Genomic DNA, 19871 nt, shown 5'->3' with positions numbered 1-19871 from the left:
GTTCTCAAATCAAATATGGGAAGGCTCATTTGGGAGTTAAAAGCAATCACCCATGTGTCTGCCTTTATCCCTTAGGTTGATACAGGCCCTGCAGTGCAAATAACAGCGCACAGATGTGTAAAGCAGAGATAATACCTGCATTTATCCAAGGAGAATTGAAGTATGGAGCAAACTTCATATTTATCTGCCGAGTGTGTATGCCCACACAAATTACCTGGAATCTGCGTTGTATCCAAATGGAAAACCCTTTCGTTCTCCCAGCCTTACAGTGTCTTTACTCCATCTAACCTGCTGGCCTTCACTTGTTCTCCACCTAGTCTGTCCTCCAGCACATCCTCACTTTGGCCCTTACCTTATCACCATATAGAGTGGCTCTAACCTGGAGGGGTGGGGTAGAGAGAGAAAGAAGGAAGGAAGGAAGCAAGGAAGGAAGGAAGGAAGGAAGGAAGGAAGGGAGGGAGGGAGGGAGGGAGGGAGGGAGGGAGGGACCTCTGGGATGGCTCCCATCTTTCCATGTCTACTGCTCTTAGCAAACTGGCCTTCCATTTTATTTTGAACTCACAGCCCTTACACTCTCCTTACTCCCTTGGTCCACCACTCCTGTTTTGACCCCATCACCCTCCTTAAAGCCTGACACTGTGGTCAAGCACTTCAAGGTGGTACCCCCTGTACTCAAGGACCATTCTTCCCAACCACTCCTATCCCCAGCTTTCCCGACTCTTTCTGCCTTCTCTCTCACCCTGGCAAATTCTAACTCCTTGTTTTATCCTCTGTAATCTCAAATTACTGAGCAGGAGGAACAAAAGCACAAAATAATACAGATTTTTTTTCACTCATTTATTTAACCACTACTTACTCAGCAATAACTAAGTATAAGCAGCAAATAACCTCACTCTATTTGGCAGTTCTTGGGCACTGATCATTGATTCTTATCAGAATTCCCTAAAAAGGTTCCAAAACACTGAACACCCAGACATCAATTTCACCCAGGTCCCTGCTCTCTCTGCAGGTGGCTTTTCCCTCTGCAGTGACAGATGAGATGCAGGTCAGTCCACACACACGCTCCTTTCTTCCCTCCCCAACTTGAACTTCTCTGAATCTCTACATCATTCCTCTTAGTCTCAAGACATCAATCTCTCTCTCCTTTCTAAACTCATTCTTCTCTACAGGAGTCTTTTAAGCCTTCTATCCCAAGTGCCCACTGTGCTTCTCCTACGCCACCCGCTGTGCTAGGTGCTGGGGATACAAACAGGAACAGGGCACCACCCTGCACTTAAGAGCTCACCAAGTAATAGAAGGAGAGACATATGGTCACACACACAAATGTGCATACAGGGAGAGTGACCAAACACATCTTCCAAATTCAACATGTTTGAAAGTCAAAGGGGATGCAACAAATACTTAATGGAGGTGAACTGATTTACCAAAGCATAAATCTGGTCTGTCTGGGATAAAATGTGATATATGGCCACACTAATTATAACACAGAATGGTGCTCTCAATTATGCAGCCATTAAAATTTGTCTAACACTGGAAAAAGGCTCACAATATAATGTTAAGTGAAAACAGTATATAAAAACTGATTACCACTTGGTTAAAAAAACAAGATATAATAACTGACACTTATTGAGTATATAGTATGTGCCAGGTACTATTTTATTGTATTGTATTTTTAGTTAAAGATTTTCTTTATGGGAGGGAGAGAAACATCAATGTGTGGTTGCCTTTTGCGTGCCCCCTACTGGGGACTTGGCCTACCACCCAGGCATGTCCCCTGACTGGGAATTGAACAGGTGACCCTTTGGTTCGCAGGCTGGCACTCAATCCACTGAGCCACACCAGCCAGGGCTGCCAGGTACTATTTTAACTACTTTGAACTTATCCTCACAACAATTCCATCAGGGAAATACGATTCAATCTTTTTTAACATGTGAAGAAACTGAGACACAGGGGGCTTACGACACTTGCCTAGGGTCCCCGACTAGGAAGTAGCAGTACTAGGAGGAGTCAAACCCACTGGCTCCAGACCAGCAATCTTAACTACCCCAGTATACCGATGAGAAAGAGATGAAGGAAGAAAACATGGGTAGGTGGGCAGATGTACAATGAAAACTTTCGTACTTGTTTCCTGTACTTCCCTTCAACCCCAACTCCGGCTCTCTATTCAGTCATGCTTTGGCACTTGGATCTCTGCTGACCTCCTCTTCACCAAATCTTTCAGCCATGTTTCAGTTCTCATCTCTGGACTCTACAGCACTTCTCGCTACTGCACACCCTCTAAAGGGCCTTCCACTCTTCCTGCCGCTGTCTGACTCTATCTTCAGGGCCTCCCTGTTCCCCTCATCTGCTCCCTTCATCCCCTGCCCTCTAGGTGTGGACGTTTTAGGCCCCATCCCCAGCCCTCCTCTCCCTTCCTGCTTTATCTCTTAGCAATCCTACACACTTCCACGGCTTCAATGATCCAGAGGATGAGTGTGCCAGTCTTTATGTCTTTCCTGTCCTAAATTCTCTCCTGTCTAATAGACATTTCCATCTGCGTGGCCTTCCATCTCAACTACATTAAGGCTGACCTGACGCTCCCACAGACTGTTCTAATTCTTCAAATGAGTCCATCATTCTCCTGGTCCCAGGGCTGCATAAACTCTGCAGTCATTCACCTTCCCCTCCACCTTCCACTTCCATTTAGTGACCAAGCCAGATTGAATCCATCTCTGCAAGAGCTTCCAAATCTATTTCATCTCCATTTTCACAGCTTCTCTGCCCATTACCAATAATCCACTGACACAATAGCCTCTCCACCTCCTCTAGCTCATTATGCACACTGCTACCAGTGGACTCCCCCCAGGCCTGACTGAACAGACTTTACTGCCTGTAACCCCATTAGTATTTGTCTTGCTAACAATAGTTATGGGGGAAAATGTTCTGGCTCCTTGAGAGCAGAGAATGTCTTATATACCATATAAGGTGGGCTCCCAGGTTTGGTGAATCAATAGGTTGTTGCCTCCTTCTCAGGGACCTTTCATATAATTCTTTAGCTTATATAGTGATGTTGTAACTCCCTACTCTAGGCATTTAAGGCCTTGTATAATCTGGTCCGTAGTGGGTTTTATTCTTGTCCTGCATCTGCTTTCCCTTACTCTAGTCTCGGCATGCCCTTTTTCTTTGGGGGAAAGGTCCTACCCCAGTTGGCAGGCTGCCCATCAAAGGTCAACATCTCCCTTACTTTAAGGATGGACATGTGACCCAAGCTGACTTACCTACATATTGCCACACCCATGGGCAAAGTGACTGGCCCAGGAGTAGAGATATGACCCAATCAAGACAATCTGGAATCTTTTTCAGGGGTTAATTTCAATGCTGGTAAGAGAGTTCTAAGAATCATACGAGCTTTACTGCTGGGGGAAAGGCTCTGTCCGAGAAGGAAGCTGGGACAGGGAAACAGAGAAGTACCTGACAGCAGCACTACCTCTGGCTTCCACTGGACAGGCGAACGTCACTTTTCTGAAACCCTTGGATCTAGATGTGTTTCAGAATTCAGGATTCTCCAGGTGAGAAAGGTACAATGGGGCACATACTAGAGTGTATTCCACGTACTTCCATCTGGCTCAAGGACAACATCCCCATAATCAAACTCATATTTCTGCAGAAAAAAATAATAATGCTGCCCTCATTAATGCTGGTCAGGAGAGGTCTGCCACAAAGAAAGTACAGCTCAGGTAAGGTGTGGCTGCAGAAAGGTTCAGCTTCAGTTTTCAGAAATGCACATAAAGGCGCGTGGATCTGTTTAAACCAACAGATCCCGTTTCCTCGTCTGCTTGTCTCTCAGTTTGGTGTAAGCAGTACGAGCTGGGCTTACAACAGTTGCACCTAAAGGGGCCCCATCTGTACTCCTCATGGGCCAGTCTATCTTTCAGTTTCAGTTCCCATGACTCTCCTATGCCTACTCACATTTGAGTCAAACCTAAAAGGCTGTGCTTTGATTCTTTAAGTTAAAAATCTTGCAGTGACCATATTGTAAATCTCTTTAGAAACCTAAGCCGTCCAGCCAGAAGATGGGGAACCTTAGCTGGTTGGTTTTCTACCCAGTTGTGGCAGCTCTAAACCTTCTCCGGGGCTCAGACTATCCTCTCATAGGGGAGAAAATGGAGTGACACCGACTGTTCCCCTTGGGGCACCCCCTGGTTCCCTAGGGGCAGTCACAGAATCCGGAAAACTACCAGTTGTTGCAGGAACCACAGCACACCCTAACTTTCTTCTGCACAGCCTTGGCCTCTCCTTGGGTCCTTTCTTGATCAGATGATGTTTCCTAAGTCAGATTTTATTTATATGTTCCTGTTCATGATGAGGGCATTTGTTCTCACAGCAATCCTGTGAGGTATACGGAGCAGGACTTAAGGCCTCCTGTTTGAACAATGAGGCACCGAGAGTCAGGCTGATTAATAAAAAGCAAACCCTGAAGTTTCACTCAAACCTTCTGACTGCTAGTCTTGTTTTCTTTCTGGTCTTATTTTCCTCCTACAATTAGCCCAAGCTGTGGAGTTTATGGGCATAGATTGTTCCTTCCTGGTGTCCTCAGATGTAGAGATACAATCTGTTGAAACTAGCGAGAAAGTTGCATGAGTGATTTCACTCTGAAGTATGTGCAAATTTAACTTTGATAAAAATAATAATTAGCAGATATACATCTATATGTGCACACACATATATTCATATCTTCTAGCATGCATGAATGTCGACAAGCATTCGTTTTTACCATCCTGGAAGCCAAGGTCAGTTTCTTCATCAATGAATCCAACCTGAATTGGCCAAGTGATGAAGTCTCAAGGCAGAGCAAGGCCTGGAGAATCTTCAGCCTTGGGTAAACCCAGACACTACTTCACATAACTTGAACCGACAACACAAATACCCCTCCCTGCCCAGGGGATGTTTCTGGGTCAGGACTCCCTCCCTTAACCAAAGAGTCAGACATCCCTGGACATTTTCCCAGCACACTACCCTGCTTCTCTGGCTGACCTTTAAGGTTAGGACCTCTGGATATAAGCTCATGAAAGATAGCAATAAGGCAAATGCAGCTGCCTTGGGGCTCACAAAAATGCAGTGTTCATTTCAAACAGACCCCCAAAATCCCAATGGCCACATACAAGCCATTCCTAGTCTATGAGGTTAATGCAACAGATCTGCCATCATTAGGCCAAGCGCTCTGAACTGCTTTTTCTCATGAAAGGTCCCCCTGCTCGCGAGAACTATGCATGTGAGGATGGCCAGCGGAGGTCGGGGCTGGGGTTCTTGGGTGTGAAAAGCCCTGTGTGAGGCCAGATGTATCACACAGGGATCGACCTAGGGCTCCCACATCAACTTATTTTTCTGGTTACAAAATGCCTACAGATTTCACTTGGGGAGGACAGCCCACTCCCCCACAACCCGTCAGACTAGTCACGTCCCCTATTTCCAGTGCCAACCACATACACCCAGAACTCACTCTCCACTGTTTATGGGCCTCTCAATCATCCCACATCACCCACAGGTCAAAATTAACCAGCAGAGTGGGAGACTTCAGGATCTTCCTGCTAAAGTATCTCTTCCCACTGATTTAGAAAATGCTGCTTCTAACTTTCCTCATAGAAACTACATTGAGAATTCAACAAAATATAAATTCACACATAATCTAACATAGTGTATCAAGGTAGGATGCTTTATAAAATAATCAGTCTTTCAATAGTTTCTTCGCTTTCTTCCATCTCCAACAAGTTTGTCCTATAATATTTAACAGGCTGCAACGAGGACCCGCCAGAGAGGAGGGCACTGCCATGGGAAACCTGCTGGAAGTATTTAGAATCCAACAGAAAACTAGTTTAAGTCGTTAGTTGAAATCGAAAACCATTTTCCCTGTCCACAAAGCTCTGGTTTAGCTTTTACTCAGTCACCACCAAAAATTTATTCACCTGATCTTCACATTTTGCAACTCCCATTTTTTAAAAATGTCCCTCTTTCTCCCTATCTAAATAAAGTTTGAGTCCCGCTTATTTCAGATTCAGAGTCAACACAACTTTCACTGCACAACCAACTATGTGCTGAGCAATGCATAGTTAACTCACTCTGTTATCCAGAGATTTACCATTTTACAGATGAAGGAACAGGAGCTCCATTAAGTTCAATGACTTCACTTCTTTCAACGACCTTGCAAGTGGCATCAATGGAGTTTCCAAGTCTATGCTTTCAGTGGGAACTCCAGGTCAAATATTTCCCCACTATTGCTTGAATCTGGCTTGATCCTTCTAGAATCTTGCTTAAGATAAGTTACACAGTTGGTGGAGGGGCTTCTGCTGCTGGCAACCTCAGCTTGGAATCAAGGAGTATAAGCAATTGGCAGAAGGATAAATACAGCTACCGCACATTGCAAGCAACCTTCACAGGGGACTTTCCTCCTGGGTTCAAATCACCAGAAATTAATCCCTCCTAGATTGCAGATTTAGTCCAAAGGTTCACAATTAACATTATGCCAGGTATAATTCCTTCATGTCATTTCTATTCTCTACTCACTACATTGTTAGTTGAAAGGGTAAGAGCACACGATTAGTGAGGGAGGACTAAGCCCTCTTTTCCCTGCGCCGGGGCAAGCCAGCAGGCAGGCACACCTACCCTCAGCTGGCCCAGCAGGTGCTGCCCATACTAGACAGATACTGAGGGGGCTAGGAGTCAAGGCTTAAAGGGGAAGGAAGACAGGGCATACTACAGCTGCCACTAATACCAAGCAAAATACGATATATGCTGACAGGACAACTACTACTAATAATTATGGTATCATTTCAGAATGCCAATGCATAACCATTGACAAAACATAAACATGTGAAAACCTAGCCAAACAAAATGTATCTCTATAACCAAAGGGGGGAAAAGCCCCTCCTTGTTGTTCCTTCCTGGAAGTCAAGCACATTCTGTTTGCCCGTCTGCCTGCCCGCTTGCCCGTGTGTCACTCTGCACATCCTATCTTTCATGCACACAAGAGGCACACCCATTCTGTTCTGTAGAAATCTCCAGCCCAGAAACTTTATCTCTGGTGGCTTGTAAATGCTAAGATGCTACACAAAACATTATTCTGAAATTCTGATACTCAAAAACTGCACCGATACTGTGGTGAAAATCCACTGCCTTACTCACCTTTTTAAAATATTACATCAAATATATCAAAAATACTACCAGGGCTTCAGAAACAACAACAGGTCTCAGTTCCAATTTGTGACACATGAGGGGGAACCCCAAGCCCAAATGGGAAAAAACAGGACAACATTCCAGGGGCGTTTGCAAATTAGTTACTGCCCTCAACTGAACCACAGCTGGTTTATTGATGGAAAGAAAGAATAACAAAAGGAGGTCTAAAGTGTTAAAAGGTCAGAGCAGTTAAGAATGGATAAGAAATAAGTTTGGCCCTTACAGTGCAATGATATTGCAGGTGTGAACTCAATTTACCACCCCAAAGACTTAGCATAGGGTTACTCTCCTTTGATCTGCAAAGGAAATGCTTTCCTTTATACTGTAAGAATAGCTGATCTTTTTACACTGCTTATGGCCTCGGTTCAAGGGGTCCTCAGTAACTTCTGTAAGCTCTGAATTTCCTCATTGGCCTTGTAAAAAAAACCCCACCATAAATAGTGGTGGGTGCTCTTTGCATGTAAAATTTCTTAGTATTACTTTTTAAATGAAAAGCCATGGTAGAAGACTTTAGAAAAAGTCAGGCAAGGCTGCAGGACACTGCAATATTGCTTGTTCAAAAGCACGTTTGGTGACAAAAGCTCCTCTCTCACTTTGCCATGTTCTACAATATCTAAGTCTATGTAATGAATTCATTCAGATATAGGTCTCTGGGTCCTTGCAAGTCATGAAGCTTCTTAAGATTCAAGAAGTCCAGGTCTGTTTGAATTAAAGACTAGATATTTGCATCCAGGCTACTGATCCACTAAGTGAGAATTCAGGGAAACAGGGATTTTGCTTTCTCCTGCCCCCTACCCCCCAACCCACAGGATGGAGGGATTCTCCAAAAGGCAGGAGTCATGTAGGATTAGGCCTGGACCAGAGAGAGCTAGGTCTGAATCATAGCTGGATGACCCTGTGCGTGTCAGCTTCTCCAGTCTTGCTTCCTGTTTGCTGTATGTGAAGTAATATCCACCAAAACAAGTCATTTTTTAGATTATGAAAGCAGTGTATGTTCGAGAACTTATTCTTCCCAATATGCCTGGTATATGGGAGATGCTCAACATTGGCTAAACCCAAGAGACGCATCTCTGGAAAGATCAGCATGACTACTTTCAGTGTTAACCTTCCCAGTTTCACCTGAGTCACACGCAGCATGAGATTCTAAGCTCACATAAAAAAGACTTGGAGCAGGCTCAGTGTTTTCTACCAGCAGGATCCTAACAAGCCATTTGAAATGAACTCTTCTGAAGATGACAGGCACTCACAGAACAAAGTCTGGCTGGCTTCCCAGGTGTTAGTCTGGGCTGAGGGTGAGGTAGATGGTACAGACTGTCCTTTGCCCTGCTCTGGAACGTCATCTTCCTTCTGGACCAGCAAAGTGTAAGACTTCCTGCTCCTGCTCTTCCAAACCCCCAGCACTCCCTAGTTCTTCCTAAATGCTGCTACAGCAGCTCTGCCACCTCGCTCCTCTCTAGCTGTGGAGTCCCTAGGCTGCATGGCTCGCAGTCCAGGACGTGGAGCTCAGTGACATCAGAAATCGCCTGTGCTGTCTTGCTTCAGCAGCCAGCCTCAGCTAGCCCTTCCCCTCGCTTCACCCAGGCAGGGCATGCAGGGCATGCAGGGCATGTGCGTACCCAGCAGTCCCAGAAGCGCATCTGCTGAGATGCCCCCACCACCCTCACCTCCCACCCCCAGCCGAGTCTCCACAAAACCTGGGTAGGGCATCTTCCTCCGGCCAGTCCCGGGGAAGTGAGTGGGGGTGTGAGTATTTGGGGACAGGGGCACTTTCTGGGACCGCTTACACAGCCTTCTCCACCCCATTTCTTGTAGGAAAGAGAGAAAGCCAAGATCATTTAGCTCGGAGGTACCTCCTAATCTGTTGCGCTAACAATCATCCTCATAACACCATTGAATTCTCTGTCCCCCAGCGAGGCAGCTCTGCAGAAAGCCCTCGAGAGGTACCCCACAAACATATCTGTGACCCTCTGCCCGCCCAACTCTCGCCCCGCGCCACCTCGGGGCTCCGCACATCCCTCTGGGAGAGAGTCGCTGTTTTCCCAGAGCAGACCCAGTCAGCGGGTCTGAGACGTTTAACACCTCCCGTCTCCCGGAGCCCACACGCAGATCCCACGAGAGAGGCCAAGAAGCTGGGAGGGCTCCACCAAAACCTGCGCTCACGCCGGGTCCGGCCCCCTTTCCCTCCCTCCCTCCGCCTCTCTCCTTCCTTCCAGTTCTAGTCCCGGAGCCTCCAGCGCCTCCTGCGCCTCCAGCGCCCAGCATCTCTCCTGCCCCCAAAGAGGAAACTTCTTTCTAGGCTAAATTCAGGTCAGAACAGGAAAGGCTTTCCCTCCTCTGCCTCTCTCTAACTCCAGCTCTCAGAAACCAGAAGGGCCCGGCACCACGGCCATACATACCTCCTACCTACCCCCCCCCCCGACACCCCCGCAAAAAAAAAGCTCAGGCTATTAGTGCTCCCCGACTTTCCATGTGAAAAGGTCCGGTTGGGTCTGAAACCACCACGGAAGAATGCATTCATGATTTTTCCAGAGACCCTACCTGTCCCTCGTAGCTTGCAAGAAACAAGTAAACAAAACGCAAATCCTAGCAACTTTGGGGGAGTGAGTGTGTATATGTGTGTAAAAGAAACAGAGGGGAGAAAGAGCATCGCTCAAGAGTTAGGGCAACAGCTGCAAAAGCACATCTGAAAAAGAGGGAAGGAGGGCTGACGAGAAGGGGACAAGAAGCGTGATGTCGAAGGGAACCCCCCCCAACCCGTTCCCAGGGCAGCTTCTGGGCCGAGGGCTGGCCACTCTGTCGTTACCTGTCCTATGTTGATGAAGCCGTACTTGCTGGCGATGCGGTTGGCCTCTGGGAAGCCGCCCGCGATTTTGACCGCCCAGTGGTTGGTGTAGACGCGCGTCCGGCAGACGGGGAGCAGGCAGCACCCGAGCAGCGCCAGCAAGCACAGCAGGTCCAGCCGTCCCGGGCAGCAGCAGCGGCTCCCCCAGCCCATGGCCCCGGCGCTTCGCTGCCTCCCTCGTTCGCTCGCTCTGCGCACTAAGCGGCGCGCGCACAACTAACTTCTCCGGCCTGTGCCTCCCCGGCGCGCAGCCCCCAGCCGCCGCAGCTCGCAGCTCTAGGAGGTCTGCAGTAGGTGGTGAGTCCCAGCTGGGAGCAGAGCAAGCGAGCCTCACGCCGGCTCCTAGACCATCCCTTGGGCTGCAGGGACCTGCTCCCAGCCCTCTGGCTCACAGGGCGAACAGCCGGGGCTCTTCTGCTCGAGCGCAGAAGGCGGCTGAGCGGGGCGGGCGCCCTCCTGCAGTTGGATCTTGCCGAGCTCCGCTCCGGACTCTTCCACTGGTCCTCACTCCTCCCAGGGCCCCAGTGCGCAGCGGAGGCGGCGGTGCAGGCAGCGGCCGGGTGCCCCCTCTGCTGGCCCGGGCTCCGAGCACTTGCTAGCTTGCTCCCCGCGCTTCCTCCAGCTCCAAACTGCGCGCGGGGAGAGTGAGCGGCAATGGCAGCAGCGCCTGCTCTGCATAAATGACTCCCCCCCCCCCCCCCCCTTAACACCCCTCCTTTCCCACATACTCTGCCCCCTCCTCCTCTCCCTCCTCCTCCTGCCTGCCCGACAGCGGCCCCAGCCAGACGCCAACCAGGTCCTAGCGCCGCTGGGTTCTCTCGGCTGTAACCTCCAGGGTCCCCCTCTAGTAAAAGCGAGACTTTCCAAAGGTCTGGGAAGATAGCTCCCGTGTAAGTATCTTGGTTTTACTCCCTTCTTTCTCCTCCGTCCTAAATTTGTATTAATTTACCGCCACTTCCCGAAAGACTAAAGAGATTTACGCGCTGGTACAAGTCAGGTGCCCCGAGGGTTCATTCATCCTCGCTCAGAATCTTAAGCAACTAGTATTTAAGGAGGACACTTGCTTGTCAATCGCCAACAAATAACCCTAGGTTTTCACTTTATTAATTCTTCATGATTTTTAAAGCAACAGTTTATTTCACACATTCTGCTCCCTGGAGAAGCTACCACATAGCAGCATAAGGCTCATGGACTCTTGCAAAAGCCAACCACGGTGGCTCCAAAGCCACGTCTGTTGCCTGTTGACTTTTGAAAGCTGTGCATCCGATTCTAGGCAACACCACTCGAGAGTAAAATTCCAGGCACGGAACTGAGGAAAGACGTTTCTATGAATATTTGGTATGAAATTGGATGGGGATGCTGGGCCAAGGGAATAACTTCATTCATTCGTTCCATTGAGTCTGATGCGGGCTTCTTTTTCTCCACCAGGGGAAAAGTTTTCCACCTTTTCCAAGCACAGCCACAGCCCTGAAACAGTGAGAGACTTCAATACAAAAAGGACCACAGAGGAAGTTCAGATGAAATATGTGCCTATGCCGCCTTCATTACTGTGTCATGCACTGTGACTGCAGCTGGGCAGGAGGGAGCTCGGAGGGAGCTCAGATTAACCCACTTCTGCTGAACAACCTCCCCGCCTTTTTTGGCACAAGATGATTTCTTGTGAAAAGAAAATTTACCCTTTATGAAGTAAATCAATTGACTTTAAAAAGTATTCACTATATCCCTAACTCCTTCATTTCCTTCCCTCCCTTCCTTTTTCAATCCCCCATTAGCTTTCTTCCTAAATATTGGTTAAATGCACTTGAGATTAATTAACCCTCACAACTCTAGCTTTGGGCAGTGATTCTTTTATTTACCTAGGGCTTTATTCCTGCCACCCCACCCCTCAGCTGAACCATATCTGCAAATTCAATATTCATAAATTGAAAGGTCATAAAATGCATAAAGTTATATTCATAACTCATAAAGTTATCATTTTATGATATTTACACATCATATAAGGTATGCTATGTTGTTTGATATTGAAAACAAACCCACCAAATAACATTATCCCCCAATTACTGATGAAGTGGAAAATCAGAAGAACCAAATCATTTGCAGAAGGGCACACATTTTACTCATTTATTTGACCAATTCAGCACATCCCTTTTGAGAACCTAGAAGTTTCCAGAAGTTGTGCTGGGTGCTGGAGAAAGAGGAGGAGGCAGAGGGAGAGGAGGCACAAAGGATTAGTGGAATTCAGACTCTGAATAGCTGGAGTAAATGTGATTTATTAGTGTTGTTGTTATTTATAGGTGGAAAAGCATCCGCACTATGCTTGGATTTGGAGTTTTGGCACACTCTCACTGCTGGCTGGGCCCTTTGGACACATTGCTTTTTCCCTCCACAGCCTAGAGTCCAGAAAGTGTACCATCTATTAGATCACAGTTCATTGCCACCCAGACCACCTGCATCTATCCATAGGGAGAGTGGAATATTCCTCTAGAAGCTGATGGATTTCAGGTGGGATGAGAAGAGCTCAGTCAAGATCCAAATCTCAGGATACATCAGTCCATCTTTCTTTCCTTCAGAATTGTGGGCATTTGCTGTCAGATGGGAGGGAGAGCCTGCCACCACTGGGAGGACTACGCAAGTACTTCATGAGTCAAATTGATGAAGGATGGCCTGTAGGTTTCTCTGAGACTCTGGGGCCATTATTGTTGAGGACTGCAAAGGCAGCACAAAATGCTTCTCTTTGAAAGCCATGTCGCCTCTGGGCTTCAACTTCTGAAGGAGATGAAGAGGAATCACTGCACTAGATCTCCTGAGGCCTGGAGGCCCTTTCCTAAGAGAGGCAAAATTGCTCACTGATATTTTTCTCCATGGTGTCTTTCTTTTTTTCCTTTCCACTAATATTCTTGCCTTCTGTGAGCGTGCCCTGCTTGGCACACACACACAGCATTCACTGCACTGAACATGAGAGAGAATTGGAAAGTGAGGTAGGAAATGAATGGGCAAACCACTCTTCTGCTTTATAAACCAGTCCCTGAGCCAGCATTTAACTTACTCAAAGGGAATATTCTTCCATTTGGATGCTTATGTCTTTAGAGGGGAAAGACCTAGCTCTGTTTTTAAAAAAAATATTTGGAATCTCATTCATCTGACAAGTCAAACATATGAGTATTGATTTATTCACATTATTGTCCATTGCTTCTACAGTTATCTTCTGCTTCAATTATGTGTGCATTTTCAAAGACTATGATTCTGAAACCTAACTAATACCCAAGAAGCCCCTCTCCCACTGATGCACAAGCACATCCTGCCTCCCGCTTAGGGATCTACCTTGATGAACTCATTCACTTCCTAGATCAGAGCAAATTGGACAGAATGAATCAGATAATGATCAGATAAGGATCAATAGGTGCCACAAAAAAAACATCTTTCATGACCTTAAGCTCTGCTGGTTACCACAGTCAGCCCTGTTATAAAGGCCTCAGTAGCCGCAGGGACAAGGAACTGATAGAGTAGTAATGGTTAGTGCAAAACCATCGCTGACATTGGAATGGAAGTGGATCCAAGTCTTGCACAAATGTTCCCTTTTTGTAAGTGAAGAGTAGTGCTGCAGGATCTGACCCTGGACTCTCCCTCCGTAACTGCCATGTGGCAGGAAACCAGGCAGTTTGAAGTTCTACTCAGCCTTATACTTAGCAACACATTACTTGATAATGAGGCTCCACTAGAGTTTGGCCTCTCCACCAAGGTCCTTCATAGCTCTGAAAGAAAATTTCAGTGAACTGTAATAAACAGCAATCCAGGCAGTATAGGAGAAGGAGAAGTGAACAGGAACTCCATAAGACTCATCTTGAAATCCTGCAAATGGAAATTATTCTGGGAAGAGTTTGCCTCCTTTCTTTCTCTGCTACATCCTTTGCTGGAAATTGACTTTTAAGATGTCTTCTAACTTGAGTTTCTGTGAATCAAGGATAACTCGATAATGGAGTTTGGAGCTGACCAAAGAGGAAAAATGCCCCTAGAAATTTTACTGCCCAGTAAAGGAGTCACCAAATTTATGGGGAGTCCCATCAGTTTTCCAGTATATCAAGTTTAGAATCAGGAGTGAACATTTATTAACTTTAACAATGATAATACTAATAAATGGCATTTTATTATACCATTTATTAAGGACTAGTTATATGCCATGCATAGATGTAAGAATATTTCAAGTCTACTTCACAGAGCATCAGTGCTGAAAGAGACTTAGACATTAGACATTACAGGCTCTAACTTCCAGAATAGGAAAGAAAACAGACCAACAGCAAGCTCATTCTGAAGGCAGTTAAGTCTACCATGAAAAAACAAGTTAACGAAATAGATACATAATACAAATAAAACAAAGGGTTGCATTGACCACAGATTATAGTGCACTATGGACCCAGGATTAAGAGTAATCTAGCCTGCATACCTGGGTTCATAAAATAAATTCAGTCTGGAGAATGGAAACCTTACTTAATATTTCTGATGATTCATGACACCTACGACGAGCCCAGGACAAGAGTTCATTCAGGGCTCGATATTCCCCTAGTTGTATGTATTCTATAATGGGACACTGACAGCTGGCTAAAACCCTGCAGATTTCAGGAAGCTTCATCTTTGTCTTTGACCTGTTTGAAGTTAACTTAGATTAGCACAGTTGACCCTCTTCTGTAAACATTTAAGTCTTACAGTGACAAAGTGGTTCACAGAGAGTTTTCCAGTTGGAAGTGAAGTATAAAGGTTACAGTTGACTTCCTTCAGATATACATAAAGGAAGGAACACCAACTGTTACCTTTTAGCTTCTATCCCTGGTCCCAGAGTAACATCCCCTTCAGGATGGACATGACAGATGGATGTGCTGTTTCCCCTCCCTACCTCAGACTCAGGGCAAAGCCCCATAAGGCAAGGATGGGAAAAATAAAAGCGATAGTCTTGGGTCTTGGATCTTCACCCACCAGAAGAATAAATCCTGTCACTGGCAGCAACCCAACTCCCAAGAGCCAAGACTCGCTCTCTTTGTGGTGCCTCTGGACCCTTTTCTCAAAAAGTTTATTGGCTCCTTTATTCTTAAATCTCTCAGAAAATCAGGGGTTGAATAACTGCTAACTCAACAACTTGATTTTGCTTAGGAAAACCAAGTTACATGGACCCTAGGAATTAAAACATTTTTTTTTTGAGTCCAGGCAGTAGCTCTTATTCATTGATGCCAAATGATACATTATAATTAAAAATATATTTAGTACGACTTTTACTTATTTATCTGAAGCAAGGTAAATTATGACAAAATCATTCTTCAAATACCTGTATGAGTACATCCTTTAGGCTTATTTCATTCTGTCATTTCCAAATCTGCATATGCAGACCACCCGTCACTCACTGTGGGTGGCATAACATCATTCTTTTCATGGTGTATTCAGGATGCAGTTATGACCCGGCCATTGTGTAGCTATTGTTCCAGCAGCTCCCTACTAACCTTCCCTGCCCCTACTTCAGATTTTAGTAATGTACGAAGAAAAGGACATCTTCGTGGCCCTTACCCCCCAGGAGCACTGTGAAGATGTTTGTCAGTAATGCACTCCCGAGCCGAACTTCACTGCAATAGTTTTTCTGAAAGAGGAGGAGGAGTTCAGTTTAAACTTATGCCAAAGGGCCTCACTTGTCCTTTCCTATTATGTATATAAAATAGGAGCCAAGTTCTATTTTCAGGAAGGTTACCTATAATTACAAAGAAATTCATGGATAAAATTTTATTTTTCTAAAGGTAGTGGAGTACAATTCAACAGGAAACTTGTCAGAGCTTTCTAATTTTAAAAAGTGGAAGATTTCCCTGGCTGTGTTTGTAAGTTCCCCGTGGCAGCTCAAAACCTGACAACGCATAAAGGAAAAACAGACTCTGATTTAAACTCTAGCAAGCACTATCCTTTTGAGTCCTGTGAGTGTCCCCAGAATATCAAGAATATCCCCTAGAATATCAAGAATATCAAGAACAGAGAGCCCACTAAATCACTGCAAACCCTGAGGCAGCTTCTCTCTTCAATTTTCTCCAAATATGAACAGTGAAGGCTCATTTCATAGACGTGCTAAATAAAGCTATAATATATATTCACTGTGTGCAGGCTAAATATTGCCTTCTGTGATTGGAGATGAGACCAAATTTTAGGAAAATACTGTGCATCACAGTTCTAAATTGGGATGAGGAAAACATCTTTCTCTAGTATTGCTGTACCGCTGTTTATTTGTTTAAAAATAATTAGAGCATTGTTTTGAGACCTGGTAACATACTGAACTGTGATAGGTAAGCACAGACTGAATTCTGTGCAGGAAGAACCGGCAATGTATTCAGTATCATTAATCATCCCTGGTTCTAGTCTTTGTCATACACGATTTTGTGTGTGTCCATTCAGAGACAAGTTGGCAAATTCATAAAATATTTGCATGTTGGCATTTTGGCAGCAAAATGAAAAATGAAAAGAATTCTGTAGAAAATGTCAGCAAAGCAAAACTAGTGGCATTCTATAAAAGTGGGCTAAGCATTATTAGAAAAAACATTTTAAGTGATGGTGGAAGCTAAGGCTCAAGGGAGCTACTGGATGCTAGATGATGGGTAGAAGAAAAAGTTAAAACTTGTAGGTAAAAAGCTGACCACCTATAGGTCAGTAAAATATTCAAAGACACACCATTGTCTAGATGAAAGAATTGGATCCACAGGGAATTGCTTTTGCATTTCATGCCCTGCACAGTTTGGAAAACACATTTTCTACCCAACTGTGTGTGGTGGGGGTCAGGAAGCTTGGGGCTGAGCAGATCGAGTCTCGTGACTTGGAAGATGTGAGGTTACAGAGGTGGTCCAGTTATGTGCGGAAACTGACGGCTCTAAAGGAAATTACCCAATCAATATTCTATTATCCAGCAGCCCTTTTTACTTACGTTGGATCTAGAATACTGCAATTTCTCCTGTATTAGTCATGCTCTCTGTATGTTTAATGACTGATTCTGCTGAATGGAGTCTAGGCAGGAAGAAGCCTTTTTCGTTCTATAAATGCAAAGTCTAATTCCCTAAAACTACCTGGATCAAAAGAAAAGAAGACACTGGTGAATGTGCACAGTAAGGGGGAAAGTCAGCCCTGTCACATTGATTGAATAAGTCATGACCAAGAGTGAATTTTGCTCCTGTTATTGACAGAGACAGTGTTTACATTGACATTTCAAACTACTTTCAGGTTATCCTCGTATTTACTCCTCACAGTCACATGCCAAATAAGTGGGGACGCTGGCATTATTTTGACACTGTCATAGCCACTGCAGTCAGTTTACAGATATGGAAGGTGGGTGCTCACATGATTTCTCCAGCGGCACACAGCTCAGTGAGTGCTGGGACTTGGACTAGGACTCCGGTTTCCTGAAGCCTGTTTTTGTGCTGATTCCACCAACCCAGAGTTACAACCAAGTCAAGCCCTCTAAAATATATATAGTTCTGTCCCATCCCTTTGTACATTTATCAGTCATTCACTGTGGAAAATTCTCATGTTGTTGAGGAGGAGAGACTGGAGAATTCAAAGTTAAGGGCTTCCTGAGGTGTCTTCAAGGAGCAGTTACCTCTCACCTCCTCCCTCATCTCCCTTCTCTTCACAGTCCAACCATTTCTCAGCTCCAGCCCCAGGTGCATACCCAAACGCCTCTAAGAAAAAAAACACGTGTGTCATTCTTTGTGTCTAAGATGCTTTCCTCCTTTCCCCACTGAATTCAGGTTTTCTTGTCACTTGCTAATTATCCACATCCCAGAAACTGCAGATGTGATTAATTGTAATGTACTCATGATGGTGAAATTCCACCAGTTTTATGAGATGCAATTGTGAAGTCTTGTTAAAGTTTCTTATAATGAACATGCTTATAAAGGATCGTCTCCAGGTTCCCAGTAAAATGGTTAGTTTATAATTGGATTCAATTATCAGGGCAGTTCTTACTTGATGTCCACATGTGCATTTTTAAAACTAGATGCTCTCCCTATGTCAATTACACCTCAATAAAACTATTTTAAAAATTGCATTCTCCTACCATACACACCAAACACACGTAATTATCAGTAGAACTCTGGGAAGCACAGAAAAAGATTCACACAAAAGTAAATGGGTAGGTGACAGAGGCCACAAGTGAAATTCATCATGGGCGAGGTGGCATTCACTGGTCTCCTTCTTCCCTGTAAGGAAAAGTTAATTTCTTCACCCCCACATCATCCCCACTTTTCTTCCCATATCTCCCTCTTTCCAAGTTGCCTACCAATTTCTTTATTCATCACATGTCATCTTTCATCACCCTGATCTCTATAAATAATAAAGAAGAAAATTATTTAGGACCGCTTTGAAAAAGGAAAAGTAGAGTAATATTTCCATTGCTGAAACATAGCATTTTTATATTTACATACTCTCTCTTAGTATTGGTCTGAAAACAACCATATCCTTATTAAGTTATAAACCTAACACACACATAATTTTATATTCTGCATTTTTCACATTATATATACTATAAATATGTCTCCATCATCTTTGTAATTATCATTTTAATGACCCTACTCCACTGGGTTGATGTATCATAATTTACTAAACTCTACTGTAAGACATTTTAATTGTTCCCAATTTTTTATTGTTGTAAATAATACTGCAGAGAACATTCTTCATAAATAAAGACTGTGTATTTTAGGGTTTTTTCCTTAGGATGAATTAACATCCTTTGGGTCTCGCTCCAAAAATTAGAAAATAATTTGCAGCCTTAAGCTCTAAGGGACCAGGCACATAATTTAAACAAGGGAAGTGGGCCAATAAATATTATGAGTGAATCAGCTCTTACCTCAACTCTGACAGCATCCCCCAGTTTGATTGCCCTAACTATGTCTATTGCTGCATCCATCCATCTGTTCGTCCACCCATCCATCCAACTACACATCCACCCACACATCCACCCAGCCATCCTTCCATCAGCCAGTCAGCCAGCCACTCAGTCACTCAGTACCAGTGTTGAAGACCAGAAAACAGGCCCTAAATGGAGCCACTCATGCTAAGCTCCACAAACTGAGACTTCATTACAATATTGGCTCTCTCCGAAATGGAATTATAAACCAGCCAATCAGGAATCACCTGATCAGCATCAGTTAGGTAATCTGTCTGATAACCCCTGCCATCCCCCATAGGGAAAGTAAACTTGCAACAACCAACCTGCTATTTTGTCTAGTTTAACTTCCTGCTACCTGCTTCCTTCTGCCTATAAAAGTCTTTCACTCTCTACAGCTCCTTTCTATCTGCTAGACGGGGTGCTGCCCAAGCCAATGAGATCTTTGAAATGCACTCAGTTGAATTTTGATTTTGAACACTGGGCTAGGTGCTATGATCAATGACTAATAATAGAAAGCCCGCTTTTACCAACCTTTAAGCCACCCGGTGAAACTCTTGAAGTATTACATTATTATTTAATGTATCTAATTGTCTGTGCTACATGCTGCCATTAAGAGAGAGAAGGTGGGGGCACGAAGATGCCGCTGCTGGAATTGTCCAAGCACTTTCATGGAGAAGATAATGCTGGGGGTAAATTTTTAAAGGTAGGTTGGGGGTTGAGTTTGAATAGAATGAAAATATCAAATTATTCTAATACTTGGTACACTTCTCAGTGCCATTTATTAGGAATCTTAAGATTTTAGGAAAATTTTTATACTGTTGACGTAAGAAACCTCCAAACGTGTCGAGAATTTTTATGAGTTTATTTGAGCCAAACTGACAACAATTGCCAGGAAGCAAAATCTTAATGGATTGAGAAATG

General features: G+C 44.7%; 1 protein-coding gene across 4 annotated transcripts in view; it reads right to left on the bottom strand.

Moving 5' to 3' along the window:
• Window positions 1–10695, bottom strand: part of PCSK5 (proprotein convertase subtilisin/kexin type 5) — a 419139-nt gene extending 408444 nt beyond the window's left edge. For all 4 annotated transcript variants that reach the window (XM_045840308.1, XM_045840309.1, XM_045840310.1 and 1 more), the window contains exon 1: window positions 10013–10695. In XM_045840308.1, the coding sequence (XP_045696264.1) occupies window positions 10013–10204 (192 nt within the window). In that variant the 5' untranslated portion in view covers window positions 10205–10695. The remainder of the gene's footprint in view (window positions 1–10012) is intronic.
• Between the last annotated feature and the right edge of the window lie 9176 nt (window positions 10696–19871).

The sequence above is a fragment of the Phyllostomus hastatus genome, unplaced genomic scaffold (assembly GCF_019186645.2).
Source record: "Phyllostomus hastatus isolate PE091 unplaced genomic scaffold, TTU_PhHast_1.1 phas_contig_34, whole genome shotgun sequence".
Classification (NCBI taxonomy): Eukaryota; Metazoa; Chordata; class Mammalia; order Chiroptera; family Phyllostomidae; genus Phyllostomus; species Phyllostomus hastatus.
This window is presented reverse-complemented; position numbering and strand designations above follow the sequence as displayed.